Source organism: the organism of the source record quoted next, unplaced genomic scaffold (assembly GCF_019419815.1).
Source record: "Pyrus x bretschneideri cultivar Hongxiangsu unplaced genomic scaffold, Pyrus_bretschneideri_v1 Contig19, whole genome shotgun sequence".
Lineage (NCBI taxonomy): Eukaryota > Viridiplantae > Streptophyta > Magnoliopsida > Rosales > Rosaceae > Pyrus > Pyrus x bretschneideri.
In genome coordinates this window covers 4,842,143-4,866,165 of record NW_025999490.1, presented here as the reverse complement: position 1 = coordinate 4,866,165, position 24,023 = coordinate 4,842,143, and the positions used below count along the sequence as shown (strand labels likewise).

The 24,023-nt window shown below is 35.1% G+C and overlaps 3 protein-coding genes across 5 annotated transcripts; 1 reads left to right on the top strand and 2 right to left on the bottom strand.

The window, feature by feature from the left end:
- Nucleotides 1-6,576: 6,576 nt before the first annotated feature.
- LOC103931103 (E3 ubiquitin-protein ligase RMA1H1-like) lies at nt 6,577-8,960 on the bottom strand. 2 transcript variants are annotated; one of them, XM_048582328.1, is made up of 3 exons: nt 8,781-8,960; nt 8,228-8,289; nt 6,577-7,475 (listed from the first exon to the last, which is right to left on the bottom strand). In XM_048582328.1, exon 3 carries the CDS (start codon nt 7,438-7,440, stop codon nt 6,712-6,714), a length of 729 nt encoding a protein of 242 aa, XP_048438285.1. In that variant the 5' UTR covers nt 7,441-7,475; nt 8,228-8,289; nt 8,781-8,960; the 3' UTR covers nt 6,577-6,711. The 2 variants fall into 2 exon arrangements, with proteins under 2 accessions (XP_048438285.1, XP_009338820.2); XM_009340545.3 differs by lacking the exon at nt 8,228-8,289 and having other exon boundaries at nt 8,781-8,959.
- Nucleotides 8,961-18,782: 9,822 nt separating this feature from the next.
- Nucleotides 18,783-21,064, top strand: LOC103931390. The gene is made up of 8 exons (XM_009340894.3): nt 18,783-19,000; nt 19,106-19,195; nt 19,596-19,655; nt 19,798-19,837; nt 19,926-20,019; nt 20,404-20,463; nt 20,554-20,645; nt 20,723-21,064. Exons 1-8 carry the CDS (start codon nt 18,909-18,911, stop codon nt 20,807-20,809), a joined length of 615 nt encoding a protein of 204 aa, XP_009339169.1. The 5' UTR covers nt 18,783-18,908; the 3' UTR covers nt 20,810-21,064.
- On the bottom strand, nt 21,037-23,444 carry LOC103931249 (protein LOL2-like). 2 transcript variants are annotated; one of them, XM_048582572.1, is made up of 4 exons: nt 23,170-23,444; nt 22,477-22,578; nt 21,679-21,788; nt 21,037-21,314 (listed from the first exon to the last, which is right to left on the bottom strand). In XM_048582572.1, the coding sequence occupies exons 1-4, from the start codon at nt 23,246-23,248 to the stop codon at nt 21,243-21,245; spliced, it is 363 nt and encodes a 120-aa protein (XP_048438529.1). In that variant the 5' UTR covers nt 23,249-23,444; the 3' UTR covers nt 21,037-21,242. The 2 variants fall into 2 exon arrangements, with proteins under 2 accessions (XP_048438529.1, XP_009338990.1); XM_009340715.3 differs by having other exon boundaries at nt 22,477-22,584; nt 23,170-23,427.
- Between the last annotated feature and the right edge of the window lie 579 nt (nt 23,445-24,023).

Genomic DNA, 24,023 nt, shown 5'->3' with positions numbered 1-24,023 from the left:
TCATGAACTCTCTGCTCCCTCATGGTTTAACATCAATTTTGTGCTAATATTATAAAGCATTGTGTGAAAAACATAAAGTAACAGAAAGTACATAAAATTCTACTTTTTAAAATGGGAAAGAGATCCTTTTCGGATCTCTTCCTCTAAAGCTCAAGGATCAAATAATCACGGTATTTAAAATTTGATCAAACGGCTAAAAACATATAAGTTAGGAAAAAATTTAAAAGCTATAATAATATTTCACCGTTTGATCAAATTTTTAATAGTCCAGATTACTTGATCTCTGAGTTTTGGAGGGAGAGATCCGGAGAGAATCTCTTTCCTTAAAAGAGTCCTGTTAGTACTTCTTTAAAATTTTCTATATGTAAAAACGATATAAAAGTGGTATTGATTAAAGAAATCAGATACAGTGCTTTAAACAGCTTACCGACCAAACAGAGTCATGAGATTAGTATATCAAAAAGTACAGAAAATGATCCTCTCCGAATCCTCTTTGTGGAAATCCGAGGAATCCATTAATCATAATTGTTCATCGTACATCGTGCGGTTAGTTTTCATTAGATACTATTTATATTCAATTTAAAATTTAAAATTTAAAATTATGTATGATGAACAGCTGTGATTGATTGATCCCCGGATCTCCACAAAGAGTATCCGAAGAGGATCCTTTTCCAAAAAGTACAATATAAAACCAAGGACTAATATAGTAGGCTTTGATGAATTAAGGTTCGGGCTTTTTAGTCAAAATAATCCCTTAGATTGGCATAAATTTTCACTTGGTTCTTGAAATTTGAAATCGATAGAAGTGGTTCCTAAGTTTTGTCCATCATCAATCATTTTAGTCATTCGATATAAGTGGTTCCTAAGTTTTGTCCACCATCAATCATTTTAGTCATTCCATGAAAATCTCCATTAAAGATAATAAAATGACAAAAATACCCTGAATTTTTGTCAAATCATTTTGACATTGTTTTAGAAGAGAGTATTTTTGTCTTTTTGATCCTTACTTAACATAATTTTTCATGGAATGACCAAAATGATTGATGTTTGACAAACTCAATGACCACTTCTATTGATTTCAATCTTAGGGATCAAAGTGAAGAGTTATGCAAATTTCATAAATCATTTTGGTTAAAATGCCTTAAGGTTAGTCCGAGGTAAAAAAAAACCAATAACACCAGGGGGGATAAATACTGAGACTTGAACTTAAATTCTATTTTTTTTTCTTTTTTCTGATTCCAACTTTAGCTGAAAATTGTTGAGTTAAGAGCGTTTATCTCTACATCGGATTCACCTTTCTTATTATTGCTTGTATAAAACAGAAGTTCATGGAAAGCTATGGACAATGACATGGAATGAGTTATAAAAATTGTATGTTTAGTGTTTTTATTTTATTTTTTACTTTTTAACAAACAATATTATCTATATTAAAGGAGACGAGGGTTTAGCCTCACAATGGGCTAGCAATAATGTAATTCAGATTTGCCTTTGGCGAGAATCGAATCTAAGACTTCTCACTTACAAGGGGGCGGTATTTAGTGTTTTTATTATGATTGTTTTAACTAATCAACATTTGTTTATAATATTTGAGTGAGCAATTATGTGTGGAATCTTGGTCATGTGTTTCAAATTTTAAAAAGGAACTAACGAAAAGTATAAAAAAAATTTAGTTTTAATGAAAAATGACAAAAAAATGTATAGTGAATAGTACCAGGAAAAGATGAAAATATGATTTTTTTTATTAAAAATGAACAGTATCGGAAGTGTTTCGTTAAAACTTCCCATTAAAAAATGGATGGTGCTTAAAAAGTCATTGAAGATTCCAGAAGTGAAATCATGTGAGTTTTTGTTTCGGAATCATATAATCTACGACGTGTAACTGGATTTAGTCTTAATATTTTTCAATACGGTGCGCCAAACAAAGCTTAATCATTAAACAAAACGTAAAAGATATATGGATGCTTCAAAAACCAATGATTTTTTTCTAATGTACATTAGAAGTGCGTGGTTAACATACTTATCGGAAAGAGCCGTTAGATTTCGTAAAGTTAAATAATCTTACAGCTCACTTTTAGATGTATAAGTTAAATGTACATTTTGATTTGCATTAGAAAAAGCATAGAAATTCCGACCACATATGGGCCTCACCCTCCTTTTACTACCATTAGAATAAGCATACTGAGGCCCATCTCTCTCTCATACTCTCTTTCTGGGCCAATAGGCCCACTCATCACCCAGCCGCTGTCCCTTGTTTGACGGACTATTACTCGAGACTACTTTTTTCAAGTTAACTACTGTGGAGTGTAACCACCACGTGACGGTTAAGTTGTCGGGGACAAATTTTAGATTTGTATTTTATGTTGTAATTTTTGGATTTAATGTCTAGGGTTAATAAATAAATCACACGCTAGCTTGATATGAAGAGTTTGATATGTTAGTTTATCTCTATGAGTCTTTTTGGCTTAAAAAAATGAATTATCGTAATGAAGCGACTAGTTGTTCTCATTTTTTTTTTAAAACAAAATTACTGTAGAGTCGATAACAATTCTTTTGCGAAACTATTTCCAAGGCAATTTTGAGTCTTAACCATCGCTTGGCCGTACAAATAATTAATAACTTGTACACAAGTATAATTAAAACATCTTTCTTAATGTAGACGGTGGTTAAGTACAAGCATACAATAGCTAATTAATATCATTCAATGAAATTGAAAGAAACCGTCACGAGATGAATCAGTTGTTGGAGATGAATTTTATACTTGTATTTCACATAACACGTCATGAGTTTGATTTCTAGCACTGGTGAATCGCAGCCACCAGTGAACGCTGAAATTTTGTGAATCTTTTAAACCCTCAAAAGAGTAGATTGTCATGGCAAAACCATCGGCTAATCTTTTTTTTTTTTTTTTTTTTTTTCTTTCAAGAATGAAACGGAAAGAAAATTGGGATTCAAGTCTATAACTCTTTGAGCTTAATAATACAACATAATCTCATTGACCAATAAAAGGACATAAATTTCAATGTGGTTGAGTGGGCCGGTCTTGAATATGATGTGAGGATTTTCAAACGCTGGCATAATTATAGGTGGCCACTTTGATTTCTGATATCCATATGCGTTCAGAATGTCAAGCGACACAAATAAATAAGTGGACTTAAAACACATGTGGTCGCAAATAACAACTTGTTGTGGCTAAACCCTATTTGGTAAACGGGTGAAAAAAAGACGTGTACGAAAAATTTGTGAATGATTTGTAGCTCTGTTGCTTAAGAGCATTTTTTTTGCACCAAATTATTCTATAGTTTGTCAAAAAAAAAAAAAAATTGTGAATGATTTATGTTTATATGTTTAGATACGTTAAGCTCACGAGAGTAAAATTTTGAGTTAAATATAATCTCATACGACATGAAAATGGCACTTTGCAATTTTAAAACAATACTTGAAAGATTTACCATTTGATGCAATCAAATGTTGAAGGCCCAAATAAATGGATATAAACACATATCATGTAGTATAATGACATAATACGAACATGACATGTTGTCAGGCTTACTATTTACGACATTTAAACGCTCGAATGTTAAACAACAAAAATAAGTGGACCTAAACCACATGTCTTAGTAGTACAAAGCTTAAACACTTAATAGGTAAATAGGTGAAGCACGATATGATGCATTTACATAACTTACAAATGGGTATAGGTTTATATATTCTGGCATGAGTCCATGGATCGAGTTTAAGTTGAGCCGAATAATTTTACAAGATATTACAACATAACGCAACAGATGCTAAAATACGACAGATCATTAGGTCAAATATGTAATAATTGATGCAATGGAGTGTAAAACGACAAACTTAAGTGGACCTAAAACAAATGGCAGCTGACAAGCAAATCAAATAGACAAACCTTATCGATGCATATCACTCACTACCTCACACTGGCATCAACTAAAGATTGCAACATCAAATCAAATGAAACTTTAAACAAAAGTTTTTGATATTATTCATTTTAACAAAAAAATCACATTTTTATACTAAAAAGTCAATCTTGATACTATTCACTTTACCCTTTATTTTATCCTTATCGTTAAAACTCAAAGATTTTAAGTCATTTTCATTAATTTTCCTCAAATCAAGTAGGATGTGTAAAGTTAACGTTTTAAGCCGAGGGATGATCCACAGTTGGGTTTTGGGTGCCCAAATTGATGACAGACACCACCACACCAGCATTATCATCACACTCAACACATTTGGGGATGCACATTCAACCACAGATCTCTGTGTCCACCACGATCTAATTTCATCATCACAAAGTTACAAACCCTTTCGGTTGAGGATTATATAAGATTCTTGGATTTAAAATTACGAGAAATTCTGACATATAATCAATTGTTTATTCTTTTATTAACATTTCTCTTGTTATGTATTATGTATACTTTAGTTACACCGTAGAAATTTCTCGATGTTAGGAGTAAAACAACTCTTTTGTTGCAGCAACATAAGAGTCAATTTGTTTTGGACATTGTGGTCAGTGACGCAAAAAGTTTATTGGTTTGGCCAACAGCTTTTGATCAGGGATTGGTAATAAAAAAAAAAATGTTGAAGATGATGTTTTTGGAGTTGAGATCCTCACTGAGTTTCAGTTTGGAACCTAAGGATCAAGAAATTTTGACCATTTAAATTGAATCTGACGGTTATCATAAACTCATTCCACTGACCCATCTCACACAAACCAAGGGCTCGGAACTCTCTCTCTCTTTTTTTTTTTGAAACAGTCTATATTTCCTGATCTTTGAGTTCCGGACAGTGAGGTCTAGAGATGCTTCAAATTCGTGTTTCTAGGTTGAGTATAACCAACTTAATGTTGTTACTTGTACATTTCAGTGGGAAAGTGGATGGGTATAGGTGAACCAATTGCCAGAACGTTCATGACCACCTGCCGAATTGAGGTTGATGGAATAACTTCTGGGGCGAAATGCATGCACCCATCGTCAATAATGCATGAAACAACGTATATAAGATTGCTACGAAAATATGATAGATGAGTAGACATAGCACGCGTAAGAAGTCATTTTTTTTTACCAAAAATTGACAGATGCGCATACATTTCTCATTTTGTAGACAAACGTGCATACATTTCTCATTTTGTAGACAAACGTGCATACATTTCTCACGTTGGAGTTTGAGTGAAATATTTGTGTATTCTTGGCAGACTGCGATTCCCGGTTAATCACTCGAGCAATAATTCATTTCTTATTCCCCTATCTTACTATTGAATTCTCCTTAGTTTCTGGCTCCACCACCACCACCCACCCCAATCTCTCCCGTTCTTATTGGTCAACACACCAAAAAATGGAAATCAATCATTAAGATGTGTCAGGATTCACCAAAAGCAATATATAGAGCTTGTCTGGCTGATTGGATTGGTAAAAGCACTTTTGAAAAAACCTCATAGGCTTGGCCTCTTGTTACAACGGGGGATAGAATTTCTAGCTGTAAGCCTGCACTATATGTGACCAAGTTGGCTTAGAAGAGACCCACTGTGAAATAATTGTTGGCTATTTAGTATGGACCCGCCTCCCTCCCAAAGCACTTATTAAAACCAGCTTTTAAGCACATCTTTAATTTAATTATACTTTGATTTGAAATTGAAATTTCCTAAGATTATTCAATAATGTTAGTCATACGTTGATGTAATCTCCAATTTTTGCCTAGACCCACTTAAAATAGCAATCTTGGATGCCCCCTTTTTTTCTTTGCTACCAACGGAGAGATTCTTACTGATCACTGGGGGATGTATCACCCATCTGTCTATATGGCTCATCTCTTGAGGCGGATGAGGATATATCTTCAGTGACACTTGCGTTTTTCTCAAATCAGCGATGTTGAAAAAGACAATGATAAAACCAAAACTGAGGATGATTTTGAATAAAATCTCTAGAATTTGTAGCTGTAAGCCTGCACTGCATGTGACCAAGTTGGCTTAAAAGAGACCCACTGTGAAGGAAAAGGATCTTTTCTTAGGGATCATAGAGATTCCACAATTATGTTCGTTCATCGTATATTGTGTAGTAAAAAATTATTTAAAATTTAAAATTCAAATATAAATAATACTTGATGAAAATTGATCTTACGATGTACACTAAATGAACATGATTACTAAATTCCTAGAAAAAGTATCCGGCTAATTTCCCTTCCCCACTGTGAAATAATTGTTGGCTATTTAGTATGGACCCGCCTTACCTCCCAAAAGCACTTATTAAAGCCAGCTTTTAAGTACATCTTTAATTTAATTAATTATAATTTGATTTGAAAATGAAATTTCTTATATTCAGTAATATTTGTCATTCGTTAATGTAATCTCTAATTTTTGCCTAGACCCACTTAAAATTGGAATCTTGATGCCCGTTTTTTTCTTCGGTACCAACGGAGAGATTCTTACGTATCACTGGGGGATGTATCCCCATCTGTCTATAGGGCGCATCTCCTGGGACGGATGAGGATATATCTTCGGTGACATCTGCGTTTTTCTCGAATCAGCGACATTAAAAAAGACAATGATAAAACCAAAACTAAGGATGATTCTGAATAAAATCTCTAGGATTACTATTACCCCATATATTTCAAATCTAATGTCATCTATCTATGTTCCCAAGCGTTAATTATACAGTATACAAAATGGCAGCAGCAGGAGAATGACCAAGTCTCTAAACTTCAGAAGACAAGAAGGCACAAAAGCAAGCAACAGAAGAGGAAAATAGATATTCTGTTTAGTGACTTGTCTGCCTGCATCTCGTGCCTCCTCAGCCTCGGAGTACTACTTCCAGTTAGGTGATACGAATTTGGATACCCATATACGCTCTGCGAGTTTCCGAACACCCTTGAATAAACCATTTCCCCAAACACCCCAACCGCCGGATGGTGGATACCTGCCACTGCAGTGCCTCTGAGGTCAAGCAGCGGCGAGGAAGAATGTTCCCCTAAACTGCTGTATGAATGAGGGTTATATTGTTGGTTCTGATAAGGGTTACGATACGGAAGTTGCTGGACCGTCTGAGAGGTGCTAGATATGAGAGCTTGTGCATCGAATGCTGATGGTCTGGGAGGTATTACCATTCCCCCGTAGAGTGCTACCTTTCCTTCAAACTCAGGTTCAGAAGTTGCTTGGCCCCGGCCATAAAGTGGGACCATGGTAGTGTGTGATATATCAGCCTTGCAAACAGGGCACTGAGGGCACTCATCGGAGGCAAGGGACGCACTCTGAACATGAAGCCATTTGTAAATGCAAGGCCAGCAATATAGATGGCCACAGAAGGTGACCACTGGCTCGTGTGCAAAGTCTAAGCAGATGTTGCAGTCAAAGCCACCTTTGGAATTTTCTGATTCTGTTGTTTCTCCGGCGATGGATTTGCATTCGTGTGCAAAGTATTGCTGCAACGCCATTTTTCGGTTCTTCTAATTTGTTTTTTTCACCAATACTGCAAAAGATAAGACAAATGAAACCAGTTTAGTAGCAGGAGTTTTCTGAAGCTCCCTCATCTGATGTTCTACCTTGCAAAACAATCAGAAAGAAAATCTAACAAATGGAAGACAAGACAACTGTTTGCGAGAAAGAATAGTATGCACAATCACGTTGTGAGAGACAAATGAAACCAATTCAGATACAATGGTAACTACAAATAGCACCCGCTCATAGCACCTTGGATGTAGTTTTCTGCCCATTTAGGTTTTGCTTCCTAATAGTCGATTTTAAGTTTCAACCCATTCATATAGGCTTATGTAACAGATACCACCGGAAACTGTTGTACACAAACAGTTATGTTGGAGTTGAGATCTAACAACACAATTAGCAGCAACAATTCCTCAACTTCAACAGAGCATCTAAATTGCTATAGAACAGCGAAAGAAAATCACTGGCTACTGACGAGGAAACTGAACCAACCCCAAACCCTCCATCAAGAAGAACACAAAAACCAACGATATTTTCCGGTTTTTCTCTCACCCCAGCTCCATGGTAGACACAGATCTGAAATAAGGGATTCAACCGACAGCGATTCAAGGCATATCACACTTAGCTGATCAACCTTGTTCAAGCCTATACATCTCACTACCACCCTCAAAGTTGTGGGAAACCCCTCCAGCATGAGGTGAAGTACAACAGTCAAAGCAAATCATAATAAAATTCCGATATATAACCAAATATAAACCCCGAAAAGACGAAGATGCATACCTACATGCTCCTAAACAGTTTGATCAAGCTTAACATGCGCTTCGAAACCATATCTCACAAACCTATCATAGAATTGAACAGGATTGAGTCAAAGAAAACCCCAGAAGCCTCACATCTCTTGGCCTACAATCTAGCGTCAGATCACTGTAAACCAAGCATTCAATACTATGGCACCCTATCCACATCCCCACAAGAAAAAAAGACACCATTTTTGTGTTGTGATAAAAGGCAAATGCTTGAGAATTGTTTCTCAAACAAACAAACTTCCCAAGCATTTCCCTTTTCTCTTTCCCCAAACCACTTTCCCAGCAACCAAACAAGCCCAAAAATCCAAACATGACAAATTTGCAAGCAGAAACAAAGCTAGATCTGCGGCTCAACAAATCAAACCACAGAAACATCCTCCACAAAACCCAAAACCCACAAATTTTACTACTATTTCAACGTCCTCTTCAAGTTTTTTCAGCTCAACAGAGAAAAGCAAGGTGAACTTCAAGAACAAATGCACCCAAAAAAGAAAAAACAGTAAAAAACAAAAAAATTACAGGCGTACCGTGAAGAGAAACGCAGAAGTTCGGCACAGAAATTGCTTTCAGTCTTACTACTATCCTTCCTTCCTTCAAAGCTTCAATCTTTTTTCTGGGTATCTCGGAAAGTTTGCAAGTCGAGCTTTTATGGCTATTTTTAGCAGAGAGACGGAGAGCGTTGGACAGGAGGACGGGGATGGGCGTGCCGTTCGTCTTGCTTTTATAGGCAAGTGCCACTTTCCGCTGCTTGACGCGCGCGTGACTCCAGATTTTATAAATTTTTCTTGGTAAACATAAAATATTGTCTTTGTCTTTGGATAATATTTCGGTTAATGTGGATTGGCAAATAAAAACCCACGCTTGATTTTCGGGGTCAACGTATTGGTAAACATGGACTAGTAAAAGTTGGACTCTTTTTTTTTTGGATAAAAAGTTGGAAAACACTGAGATTCTTGTGTTGTATGTAATCCAATCGTTCTGTTATAACAACCGTCTAAATTAAAAGAATTTATATAGAGTTTTTCTTAAACGGATATAGATATTTTCTTTAGTGAAAGGTATCAGGTTCGATTCTCATTAAGAACGAGTTTGTATCACATTATTTTTAGTCTATTGTGACACTAAACTCACCATCTCCTCTTAATATAGATAATATCACTTGTTTCAAAAAAATAAAACAGCAAAGATAATAAAGACTTTGCAGTACATGTCGGAGTTAGGTCATTGTACAATCATAGAATGTTACTCTTCATTTGCAATTTCGTACAGAGCAAAAGAGGAGGAATCTAGCCCGTAAACTTCTAGCCATCCATATACCATTGATACCTAATTAGAGAAAGCAGAAGCACCAACGATGGAGACATGAAAACAAACTCAACGAAAAGAATATAAGATAGAAAGGGAAAGAAAAAAAAAATAGAACCCTTTGCCATGTAACCTATGATACCTCACATTTCTCCATTTTCACCAACTTAATGACAATATTATTCTAAGAGTAGGATTATCTCCCTTTTAAATTTTCCCTTTCTCTCATTCTACATAAACGATCACAATTAAGACACGTCAACATATTTTGTTGACTTCTTTATAGAAAGACAAAAAGAAATGTGAGAGAGAAGGGAAGGTGAAGGGAACGGAATGTGATTGTGTAAATTTAAAATATGAATCCCAATAGGATTTGGAGATCCTCGTAAGCTTTGTATTACTTATAAGACAAGAAAGTTCATCATATTAAATATAAATAATGAATAAGTGTCATAGTGTGAAATAAAATTCTCACACACAATTGAGCCGTTCTCTCTTTATGTTGTCCCTCTCTCTCACCCACTCTTAAAATTAGTTTACAACAATAACGTAGTTATGAAAGGAAAAAAGAAATGTTTTTATCACAATTGGGTCCTTGAAATTGGACAAAATGGTCCAAGAAATATTGGTCACTTGAAAATGGGTCCAGCAAATCAATTTTGTCATTCCGTTACATTCTGTCAAATTTTCTGTTAATGTGCTAATGTAGCACATGAATATTACCGACCGAATTCCTCTGACCCTCTCCAAACTTCCTCGCCAATCGAACGCAGACGTTGGATTATACTCAAAGATAACATCATAACAATATTAAGCAATTGGTGGAGTAACAATATATAACCGGCTGATATGAATTATGATGAGTTCTTCTATTACCCTAACACACACATTCAAGTACTTGGGAAGTAGAGTATTAAGCCCGTGTCCTTGACCAATGACCACATGGAAGAGGATCTTCTCCATATCTATTTTGTGGGGATCTAAGAGATCCCTACATTTTAACGGTTTATCGTATATCATGTGACTAGTTTTTGTCAAATACTATTTGTGTTTAATTTAAATAAAAATACCAATTCCTAACCACATAACCAAATCCCATCCCCAAATTTTTTTTATTGTGACTGGAACACGAGTGGTATACCATATGTTTTTATAGAAGTGGTGAGAAATTTTATTTTTTTAGTTGTTAACTTTTTAACACACATATCCCACCATTGTATAGTGACACGTGATGTATCACTCCGTGTACTGATTACACTGAAAAATCTCTCATCCCACCCATATACCCAATTAATTAAGGGAATTGTTATTAGCACTTCAAAAATCTCATTATACACTCCTTGTAAGTGTATTTTTCTTTCCTAATATAAAAAGTTTAGAGTATAGAATGAGATTTTTGAAGAGCTAATAATAATTCTCTTAATTAATTCAATAATAATGATAATATCAATATTAATATCGTTAATAACTTACTAATATAATAACTTAGCATGACATAAAGTAAAAGTATAAAGTCACATAAAATGAAAGCGGCTTTTCGTAGAAAACAAAATAATAATAACAAAAGGAGCCGGTCCCTCATGTTTATAACTTTTATTCTAGATTGTTACATAAAGCCACATAAACGTTCCCATTTAACGGTACAAAGTTACGGCCTCATGAAGAGCATCTTCAAATGAGACAATAAAATATCAAAATCAGCAATAACGGTAACAAAAGATAGTATTAATATTTTCCAACCGAGAAGTCAAATCTAATGTAGCATGACATAGATTGACATCTATTCTCCTTACTGCCAAATTTGACAACATCTTCAAAAATTTTAATTAATTATTAAATGCTTTTTATTAATTTTTTATTGGTTTAAACCATTATCATTTTGTTTCTTTTCATTCCTAATGCAAAGAAAATACATATGAATTATTATTTTATATTTAAAATTTGACATATCAATTAAAGATCAAAAATTTAAAAATGCTAAAATACCACGTAAACATTCAAATTTAGATTTTAGGTTTACAATGCGAAGGAGATGGTAGACGGCACTAAATGACAAATTGACAAGTCACGACAGAGTTACTAAGGTATTCCCGTCAAAGTGCTAAATTGTTGTCTGACTTTACTGAATAAAAAAATAAATAACAACAGATATAATAGTGTTTTAATAATTAAATTAAGTCGAACAATTTCCAGCTTTCCCGTATCGTTCACTCTCCGCTTCCAGAAGCCGGAAGAGAACCGCACCTACGAAAGACATATCTCTGACGTACGAGATTGTTTTTTCTTGTTAGCATTTTTTGAAACACGGTTAGGAGTGATTTACATATTTTAAATATATTTTATATGAGTGGATTGATAAAAAAAAGTTAAATATTTGAAGTAAATAAATAATCTTAAATCATGCTAAAAAAAATATCTTACAAACCAATTAAAGCAGTTGAATTCACATTATGATTAGAGAAAATAATATTTAATAAATAACTGATTGAATCACATTATAATTAGCTCATTGTGAGGCGAAGCCCATATTGTTTGTTCAAAAAAAAAAAAAAATCATTTGACAACTAATTTAATCACATTATTATGCGCGTGCAAAAGACATTTTTTATAATTGACATTACACGCTTTTTAAGATGTTTTGAACGTATTTAAAAATAGAGAAAATAATATTTAAAGAACGACTGATTGAATCACATTATTGCTAACCTATTGTAAGATACTAATTAAAAAAAGTATAAAATTAATTATTAAAAAACAATGGTAAAATGACAAAAATACCCCTGCATTATTTTGAGCTGTTTTTGAATTTTTTTGTTTTGGGGGCATTTTTGTCCAAAAAATTTTAGTGAAGCTTGTGGCTTCAGAAGGAGTTGTTGACTTTATATATAAAGATATATAAATACAGAGAGAGCTTGCAACTATACATAACATCACTTGCGAAGCCAATGAAGTTTTAACGTTGAACAAACCTAAGTGATTCATTTTAATAATGCATTATGAATCCCAAAGTAAATGTTTATGACAATCGTTCATGCGAAAGGCAGACGTGTGTGGATACAAGGACTAAACTGCTAGATTAAGCTCGAGAGGGATATTTTCCGCCAACTGAAAATTTATGTAGGACCTAGTGCATAATGAAGTTGGGTGGTTAGTTCGGATTAGGGCAAAGTATACAGAGGTGCGGCCTTGATTGTGTCAGGTCAAAGATTTAACGGATTTTTTTTTATGAAATTAACAAAAGATAACAAAGTGAGCAAAAATTGAATTTCATATGCAAAGTGAGATGAAAATAAAGTTCTAAATATAACAAAAAGTAAACCTAAAATTATATTGGTGATAATTAAAGTAGACAAACGAGCATATATATATAAATGAGACTGCAGACTGCTGATAATGCATGCATTGCATGGGATCAAAGCTCCCTTCCCCTCCTTCTAGAAGGCTTGACCGGATTTGTGGTAAGAGTAGAATTTTTTTTTTTTATAATTACACGGTTATGATTAAATCACGTCAACATCTTGTTTTAAAATCTTTATATAAAAAAAGATTAAAAAAAACAAATTGAGCGAGGATGAGAGAGAATAGGATAACAAAAGGGCGGTTAACTGTTGAGCAAAGTTGTGCACATGACGCGACCAACTACTTTTGTTTTGTCAAGCTCCTGCCGATAAAACCCTTACATGCATCATCACCCGAACGTATTCATAATTAATATATTATTTAAAAAATTAAGCGTAGAAAGATTCGAATTAGAAAGTGCAAAGGGAGAAATACACTGACTTAGCTAATTTATCTAAGCTCGGATCTATTGTAATTTAAATACTTATTAAAAAATAAAAATGGCAAATTATAAAATATTTACAAAGTTATGTTAAAACAACAGAGCATCAATAAAGTTAATCTCACTCGCAACGTGTTTAATGATAATGACTAGGCATCAAGCAAGTATCTCCGATATTCTCATGAATCGTACTTAAAACTTTTAAGACAAATATTACTCGAAAAACAATTGATTCAAACACTTTATTTTAGACTACAACTTTTTGATCATTTTGCTCTTTTGGATACACACAGACAATTCTCATGCGCACGCCTCACCTGCCGATGGAGAATTGTCATTTTTATTTTTTATTTTAAAAAGGGATCGTCAGGTTGTTGCGCCATGACAGTTCATTCTTTCAGGGATTGAGAAGACTGACACATGCATTTCAGCATCTCATGGGCTACCATCGTGTATTCACCAGCGTCATGAATTGAACCTAAAACATGTCATATGAAATACAACCATATAATTTGTCTCGAACCACTAAACCATCCTAGGTGGTTAGGGAGAATTGTCCTTTCACATGAACCATATCTTACTATGTTTTTGTTATCTTTTTAATATTTTAATTTATTGACTATTATTTATTTACTTATCACAAATAGTTGGTCTTTGTCTCATCCGCCTTCTCTCGTGGGTGGACATGAATCCACGTGAAAGATGAAGCATTTGAGACACGCATATAACTTTGAAGCTGGCTAGCAAAAGTTTGAAGCACTAGAAGTTAAACACATCTCCTCTATCTTGTACAAATCTTGCAAGCAATATGCGTGTTCGTGAGTTCTTGTTTTTCCACCTCAACGTGCATATACCCAAAAATTCTGAATACTTCAGAATACACAATATTTTGAATGTTTTGACCGTTAAATTTTATATGTTTTTTAAAAAGAATCTAACGTCTGCCCCAAGTCGAAGGCCTGTGATTGACTGGCAGAGGAGCTTCATAGACGTCCCACAAGTTGACCGATTTGACGGAAAATGGTAACATGGAAATTGGACAACCACAACTGTCATTTTATGGACTAAAGATGATGTTAGGTTTTATCGTGAATGTCACATACTACTGCTAATTTATTACACGTAAAATTATTTATTTGTAAAACTCGTCTTATCAATTGTATTATTCTCTTATAAAATAATATTATACGGAGGTCTAATAATTTGTGATGATCACTTGAGAATTTATCTAAAAAGTTATTGTGCAAAAGTTTTTTTCTTGTATTTTTTTTTTCACGGAAATGTAAGATGACATTTTTGGATTTAGACTAAATAAAAAATCATTAGTGAAATAGTTTTTGATTTAGTACTTGAAGGTTTTGTTTTTTTTTGTTTTTTTTTTTTTTTTTTTTTTGGAAACACCTAGTTCATCATTTCGGAGGCTTTGAAGACTCACAGAAAGACATTTTAGTCCTTAAAGGAGTTTTAGAATATGATGAACTTGGGACCGAAATATTAGATTGAAGATACATGAATGATCCCAACATTATGTTTCTTAGTTAAATTTCCTATATAATATTATTGATTTAAATTACTGCTACAATGCTATTCCGAGTGCCGAAAGTCCTCTACAAGTAGAAAAGTAGGGGAAGGAGAAGAAGTTGATACGCTATAGACACCGAAGGTGGACCAGACTAAAGAGTAACTCTACAGCCTCGGAGAGTTATCAGTTGACAAGTTGTAATCGGATTCCTTCTTCGATTTCTCTTTTTAGCTAAATTGACAACCGATGGTTTATATATATATGGACAAGGATGACCTCGTGGCTCGTCCTAATACGATTGGACCACTCAGCTCTAGCATCGCGACCCCATTGAACTGTGTGTAAGTACTGTACTTGGTGATATGAACATTACAAGTCTTCATAGTTCACATGCGAGGGAACCGTTGTTAAAGTCATGAATTTGTTAATTTTTAATGTTCATGTGGGCCCAGATTGCCACGTGGCATTCAATTATTGTTCACACAAGCGCCACGTCATAGGTTAATATCTGTTTTAACGAAAAACTTGACAGATGTATGAAAATATCATAATTTTCATTTTAGGTACCAGATTGAAATGAAAAAAAACTTACGTATAAAAGGTTGAAAACAAAAAAATTTCTTGGTAGTAAACTGAACACATTACATGCATCATCACCCGAACACATTCATAATTAAAGTATTATTTAAAAAAATAAACGAAGAAAGATTGCACAGGGAGAAATACACTGACTTAGCTAATTTATCTAAGCTCGGATCTATTGTAATTTAAACACTTACTAAAAAATTGAAATGTCAAACAATAGAATTACAAAGTTATGTTAAAACAACAGAGCATCAATAAAGTTAATCTCACTCGCAACGTGTTTAGTGATAACTGATTAGGCATCAAGCTCTTCACAAGTAAAGTATCTCCGATATTCACATGAATCGTACTTAAAACATTTGAAGACAAATATTATTTGAAAAACAACTGATTCAAACACTTTATTTTAGACTATAACTTTTTGATCATTTTTGTATTAGGCATCAAGCTCTTCACAAGTAAAGTATCTCCGATATTCACATGAATCGTACTTAAAACTTTGAAGACAAATATTATTTGAAAAACAATTGATTCAAACACTTTATTTTAGACAATAACTTTTTGATCATTTTTGTTCTTTTGATGCATGCACACAGAAAATTCTCATGCACACAGCTCACCTGCCGGTGGAGAATTGTCATTTTTGTTTTTTATTTTAAAACGGGATCAGTTGGTTGTTGCGTCATGGTAGTCCATTATTTTAGAGATTGAGAAGACTCGTACATGCATTTCAGCCTCCCGTGAGCCACCATTGTGCATTCACCAATACCAGAAATCGAACCCAAAACGTGTCATATGAAATACAACCCTATAATTTGTCTCCAATCACTAGATCACCCCGTGATGGTTAGGGAGAATTATCCTTTCACATGAACCATATCTTACTATGTTTTTGTTTTCCTTTTAATATTTTAATTTATTGACTATTATTTATTTTCTTATCACAAATAGTTGGTCTTCGTCTCTCATCCCCTTTCTCTTCTCGTGGGTAGACATGAATCCACGTGAAAATGAAGCATTTGAGACACGCACATAAGTTATAACTTTGAAGCTGGCTAGCAAAAGTTTGAAGCACTAGAAGTTAAGCACATCTCCTCTATCTTGTACGATTCTGCAAGTAATATGCGTGTTCGTGAGTTCTTGTTTTTTCACCTCCACGTAAAATTCTAAATACTTCGAAATACACAATATTTTGAATGTTTTCATCGTTAAATTTTATATTTAAAAAAAAAAAAAATCTAACGTCTACCCCAGGTCGACGGCCAGTGATTGACTGGCAGAGAGCTTCATAGACGTCCCACAAGTTGACCGATTCGACAGAAAATGGTAACATGGAAATTGGACAACCACAACTGTCATTTTATGGACTAGAGATGATGTTAGGTTTATATCGGAATGTCACGTACTACAGCTAATTTATTACACGTAAAATTATTTATTCATAAAACTCGTCTTATCAACTGTATTAGTTTCTTATAAAATAATATCATGTAGTGGTGTAATAATTTGTGATGATCACATTTGAGAATTTATCTAAAAAGTTATGGTGCAAAAGTTTTTGTCGTGTATTTTTTTTTTTCACGGAAATGTAAGATGACATTTTTGGATTTAGACTAAATAAAAATCATTAGTGAACAAATGGTTTTTGATTTAGTCCTTGAAGGGTTTTTTTTTTTCTTTCTTTTTTCTTTTTGGAAACACCTAGTTCATCCTTTTGGAGGCTCTGAAGACTCATAGAGAGACATTTTAGTCCTTAAAGGAGTTTTAGAATATGATGAACTTGGGACCGAAATATTAGATTGTAGATATACGAATGATCCCAACATTATGTTTCTTAGTTAAAATTCCTATATAGTATTATTGATTTAAATTATTGCTACAATGCTATTCCGAGTGCCGAAAGTCCTCTACAAGTGAAGAAGTAGGGGAAGGAGAAAAAGTTGATACGCTATGGACTTTAAACCGAAGGTAGACCAGACTAAAGAGTAACCCTACAGCCTTGAAGAGTTATTAGTTGACAAGTTGAAATCGGATTCCTTTTTCCATGACCTCGTGGCTCGTCCTAATTCGCTTGGACCACTCAGCTCTAAGCATCGCGACCCCATGAACTCTGTGTAAGTAATTGACTTGGTGATATGAACATTTCCAAGTCTTCACAGTTCATATGCGAGGGAAGGGAATCGTTGTTCAAGTCATGAATTTCTTAATTTTTAATGTTCATGTGGACTCAGATTGCCACTTGGCATTCAGTTATTGTTCATGCGGGTGCCACGTCACATGTTAACATTTTGTTTTAACAAAAAACTTAATTGATGTATGAAAGTGTTAGAATTATCATTTTAGATACCAAACGGGGATGAAAAAAAAACTTATGTATATAAGGTTAAAAACCAAAAGAAATTATGATAGTAAACTGAGATTTACCTTTAAAAATTTAACATAAATAATTAATGAGGCTTGAGTATTTATCAGTTAGTAAATTGATACAATACTAACCAATCGTTTGGATACCAAAATCCTAGATCATAAAACTCCATAGCTGTCGGCCTCTTGTTTCGACTTGGAGCCGGTGGCAGCCCTTGTCTCATTCTCCCAACCTTTCTCCTTCCTCTTCTCATGGATTATTGCAGTTTTGATTTTCGTTTTAGTATTTTCATCTATAAGTGCCTCCTTGGTGAGTTTATTTGTGAGTATCTCATACTGATTATTTTAATTTTATGTTTGTGCTTATGTTTTATTTGGTTCTCCTGTGTCTTCGTTGTTTTTGGTGGTTTCGTTAATGGTGTTGAGTACAAAATTCATGTTGGTATCGACAATAGTTGGTTTCTTGTCAGTTTCTCTTCCAAGTCCACATTGCTCGTTAACAAAGAGCGCCCTTATATTTGTTATATTGTCGTTTTTGTGCGCATAATTTCTCAAGTTTATTTGGTTTTGGAGTGTCATCTCAATCTTCTTAAGTTCGAGGGGTATGAGATTACATTATGTAATTGGAAATAAGAGTCGTGTTATTATTAACTTAATAACCATCTAGCACTTGAACGCTACATAATATAAAATTTCAAAGAAAAAAAATGTATATTATCTGCTTCCGGCCCACTTATAGCCCAAAATGCCTGACTCAACAAAAATTTACAAATAGTTATATAAAAAAGAAAAGAAAATATAATCACCATTTTTAATGGGAACTGTTATTAGCACTTCAAAAATCTTATTCTAATTATAGAAAATTTAAAGTGCACAATGATATTTTTGAAATGTCAGTAACAATTTCCTTTCTAATTTATAAATTCAGCAGTTTAGTAGCTACTCGCGAGTATAAATACGGGCACAACTTTCCCATTCAGAAATTCGAAATATCCAGAAAAAGTACCAAATTTGAAAGCGCGGGAATCTCACTCGGTGACTCAAACGACCTTCTTCAACCTCCAAGCCACAATCCTCAAGCTCCAAACCCTAACAACAATGTCGACCGCCAAAGCAAGCAACAAGAAGCGCAGGACCGACCCGGAGATCGCCAAATCGGACCACCTCGATCTCGACCTCGACCTCTCCAAGTGCGTCTTTCCGATTAATCGATTCTTCTCTTTTCATTTTTCAATTTTTTGCTTTGCGATTTGTGGATGAAAGCGTGCGGTTCTGAATACGGTGGAATTTTGCAGTGATATCAAAGGAATCATGTCAGCGATTCATCAGATCCGAGAGAAGGCTCACAAGGACGGTCTGAAGAAGAACGAAGAGACGATTTCGAGGTGAGTCGAATCGTTTCGGTCCGATCAGGTTTCGTTATCGCTTAAATTGGAAGCTTGCGATTTTTGTAATTGATGCTGATTTGTGTTTGTTCCTCCCCTTCGAATTTTCCATTTCGTAAACAAATTGCAGTATATAAATTGATGAAAATTCTGATAACTGACAGAGATTGCTTGCTTGTTTTATTGAACGCGTTCGTTCTGATCCGATTTACGATCTGAATTTGTAATGCTACTATTTAAGATGATTAATCATTAATTAATTTACTATCGATGTTTGGTACATATAAAATTTGAATCAACATAAATGAGTAAGAAATCAGGAATTAGGTTTTGTTAATACATTCTGTTTTCGTTGTCCGTTACTTCGAATTTGTATCGTTACTCTGTGCTTGCGTGACAGTGTGGCAGCTGAGGTCAGGTCTGCCATTGATGAGCTCAAGTCCAAACTCGAAAAGGATAGGTAACCAAAATTTCGAAGAAACGCCAGCTTAAGCTACTACATGCTTGTCCCTTTGCATCAGTAGTTTCTTCAGTCTTTGCATTGATAGTTTCTTCGCAACAAGTGAACTAATCAGGTACATTTTGTTTTCTTTACGTGTTAGGCAAAGTTTCGCTAAATCCCTCTCGAAGAGCTCAAAAGAGGTATGTTGAAAACAATGGATGATCCGGCAAAGAAATTTGAATTCGCAGTTGTTTTAACTCTGATTAATGTTTGTTTTTATGCAAGCAGTGTGAGAATTGCTTGAAGACTGAAGCTGCAAAGTTCCAAGCACTTCATGAAAAGTTCTGCAAGGACCAAGCAAGCCATCTGCAGGCCTTGAAAGGTAGTTCCTTGTAGTTCAAGTCTTCACTCCTTTCATCGAATTTCTCTTCTTGCTTTAAATCCAGCAACATAGATAATCTGGCTACAGTAATTGAGAGAGAGGTGCTCGACTATGTTAACTATCAGAAACTGGTACATTTTTTGGTTTCATGGATAGGAGGTCTACTTTACACATAGTTCCCTAGTCCGCCTCCGTTTTCCAGTAACTTAAGAACATACCCGAGCTGCAGTAATCCGCGGATAGACCCTCGACACTGTTAAGCATTGTTCTCTTTTGCTAAAGAAATGTTTTTGTTGAACTGCGTTCCAAAAAATGGGAGATACAACAATGCAAATGACTGCTGCTGGTCTTTCTTTTTACTAACCGGGGAAGTTTGTTCGACAGGAGTTATTTCGACATATGAAGAAGAGAAGGAAAGGCTCTGCACACGATACGAACAATTGAGTACGCAAAAAAAAAAAAAAAAAAAAACTCTCTTACTCGTAACCGTAGGATAGGAATCGGATAACTAATGTTCTGATGGGTTGATGTCAGGGAAGAGAGAAAGGAGTATGATTTCTGAGCATGAGAAGGCTTGCGCTGATAAAATTAACAAACTGGAAGAGTCATTGAAAAAGAAGAAGCAGGTACTCTCTCTCTCTCTCTCTCTCTCTGTGCAAAGAAGTCTCAAAACCAGATTTATTCATCTGTTTGCAACACACAGGACGACAGAACTTTCAGCGTTCTGAGAAAGTCTCTTGGTTCAATTTTGGACAATGGTTCCGACGAGGACATCCCGGCTGATGATTGAAGATTACTTCAGAGTTGAAAAGGGCAGTGCTACAAATATTCAGCTGTTAAATCTCCATTAACCCGAGGTATTACGTTCACTGATACTTTTGAAATGATATGAGCCGTAGGTGTAAGGTTTCTTTTCTCAGTTTCACTATGTTAGTGAACCAAAATTGATGTTAATGCTCGTTAGTGTCGTTATACTGTAATTCCCCATGACTTTCAAGAATGCTTAGTCCGAAACAGTTTAGCAAGGCACAACAATTTAACTTCATATACGGTATCAAATAATTACCTGCTACATGTGAAAAATCGATCACATATTAATTTTGGAGAAGAGTTCCGGTGTAAGCTCTTCGTTCTTCCCTAATCCATGCAACGGCAATATAACGCGTTGTACCGCCAAGCTTCAGATGCTAGTTACATTTTGTAGACTGCCTCGCATAAGCAGTTTAATGAACAGGATTTGGAGGAGTTGGTGATTGCCCCTGTTGGACGGACCATGGAGGGCGCTTGTTGTGTTCCTACAAAGAAACGTTTCACATCCATCACACATACGAAACACAAGCAATTGCATTCTGATCTACTTGCAATAACTATACGAATGACAGACTACATAATTCGAAAGTGCTTTTCTTGTTCTCCCCCGTAACAATACTATTGACTACTACAAACGAAACAACACCATGAAGGTACAACTGATAGAAAATAACCTTCCTCGTCATATCGTACCTAATGTGAAGTCTACAAATCCATAACTTATACTTAGAAGTTTAGGAAAATCGTCTTTCGTGTGATTATCCCTGAATATTATTCCGAATGCTAGCCTCTTGCTAGTGATATTCACATAGGTAACGTTATTTTTTTCCATGTAAATTGTTTACTTACCCCAACTTCTGTCACAAAATGGCACGAGGAACACCTAACGGAAGGCGCTCCATATGGGTACATCAGCAACACTGCACAGCTACCACATTTAACTTGTCCAACCTGATGAGCTGATAGAAGAAGAATCCGTTAGATTTTGCCCATTTGCCATCACGACGGCAAATCACCAAACATCTTACATTTGCAGAAGAGAAAATGACACTTTACTACACAGACAATAGGCTCGAAGGCTCTGGTAACTCAAACTTATCAAATCTACAAGAGAAGCAATAGAATTATAAATTACTTGCAATTTAACGATGAGGAGTGTACGGGAAGAAAGACAAATAAGCGTATTGCACTTGAAGCTAGTTTTAACAACTCAAGTCCGTGACTCAATTTTAATACCATCGGGGTTTTTCGCTTAGAATCAAGTATGGCACACTGCTTGTGGTTTGTGGAAATCGCGGTTTAGGGTTCAAGGTTTAGGCATAACGCATTTTATTAGAAAAAGATTTCATTGTATGGCACTACTACATAAAACTATGACTGAGGCACTGCAGGGCTCAATCAATTCAAAAGATCCGATCAACTTTGTTAGAGTACATCGCGAATTTTTCATATTTGAGGTTTGGTTTAGATCGAGCTTTAGCTTCTCTTTCCCAATTTACATTGTTTCCATATATTTTTGCGCTACGTATAGAAAATCATCATAAATTATCGTAAAGTAAGAACAAAGAGGAGGGAATGAAACAGAGAATCTTAACTTGTTAGGTGCACACAAAGTATCTAAGTGAAAGAGGAAGAGAGAAGAACCACCTTCAAGCACGAAGTTGACGGTCTGACAGCACGAGCACTCGACATGTGTGGCTCCTCGAGGATACTTAAGCAGCCGGCGGCAAGAACCACAAACCATTTGAGCTATTTCTACATCACAATTACACAACTCACCAGGTGAGAAAATCTTGCACTATTTTTACTTCATCTCAAAAGGAAATCAAATGCTCCAAACAACATTCTTCTCCGGAATCCAATAATCCACATTCTGTTATTCATTTCCAATTAAATTACCCAAATTATTCACTTTCCATTTTCACATTCGAAATTAGAGACTTTTGAAACAAATGCCAGGTGGGTTACTCTTTTTTTTTGTCGATACAAGCGATATTCTACCTTAAACAACTAAAATGCGGGGTGAGGATGATTCGAACTCGAGTGAGTGTACAAGGAAGCACGTACGCTCTAGCCAATGCAGCTACGCCCACGTGTGCGACTTGATGGGTAAAATTTAAAAGTGAACCCAACCCAGTTACAGTTGCTAAATGCAAACCATAATCACATATATCAATAAAAATAAAGTGAATAATTAAAATAGAAGAATACAAAAATATTCTCTAAGAAAAAGAAAAACCCAACTGACACGAAACGCGGAGAGAAACGGAGTCTCCGATTGATATAATAAGTTGGTTGTTATTAGGGGGTTATAAAATGGAGGGAGGCTGACTGACTCACCGGAAGGCGGTGATGGCTGCGCGGCGATGGATTGGAGCTCCGGCTGCGGCGCTTCGTCTACTTCCACTTTGCTCTCCATCCTCCACCTCCTCCTCTGTGCCTTTCTCTTGCTGTCGCTTTGCACAAATTGCGGGTTGCAGAAAACGACTTGGAGTTGGACGCCTCGTGATACGGTGTCGTTTTAGGGGCCAACGTCAAGCGAAATGCTGACCTGGCATTAAGATGTAGATTTTGTTGCCGCATTTTGGGCAAAAGGATCATCTCCGAATTTCTTCCTCCTAATCCATCAAATCAAATAATCTGTGCTATTAAAATTTGATTCAACGATTACAAAAATGGGATCCTTTTAAAGTTATATTAATTATAGCCGTTGGATAAAAATACAACGACTCACAATGATTGGTCAGGAGGATCCTCTCCTTGGGCTCAGGAGAGGATCCAATCCATGTCTTATACTACCACGTTTCGTTAACACGTGGTGGCGCCAATGATTGAGGACGAATCCCAGCCCGTATTCCGTACAAACATGTCTTAACTTTAATTATTGGCACTGGTGAACTACACAATAATGGTAAAAAAAAGCTGAAATGCCTATCCACCAGCTGGTCCCCTTTTAAGTGAAAATAAAAACTCATCCTCCCTATCTTATATTACCCTATTCCGTGAACTAGACTAGTAGAGACATTAGTTTTTCTGACATTGAAGAGCCCCTATTTGCCCAAGTTCAAAGTTTTGAACTTGTCTTGCAAATTTCAGATGAGACTTTAAAGTAAATTCTCACTAATATCAAACATAAAAACATCTTAATGAAAGAGCAATCCCGATTATAATAAGGATTATAATCGTTGACAATG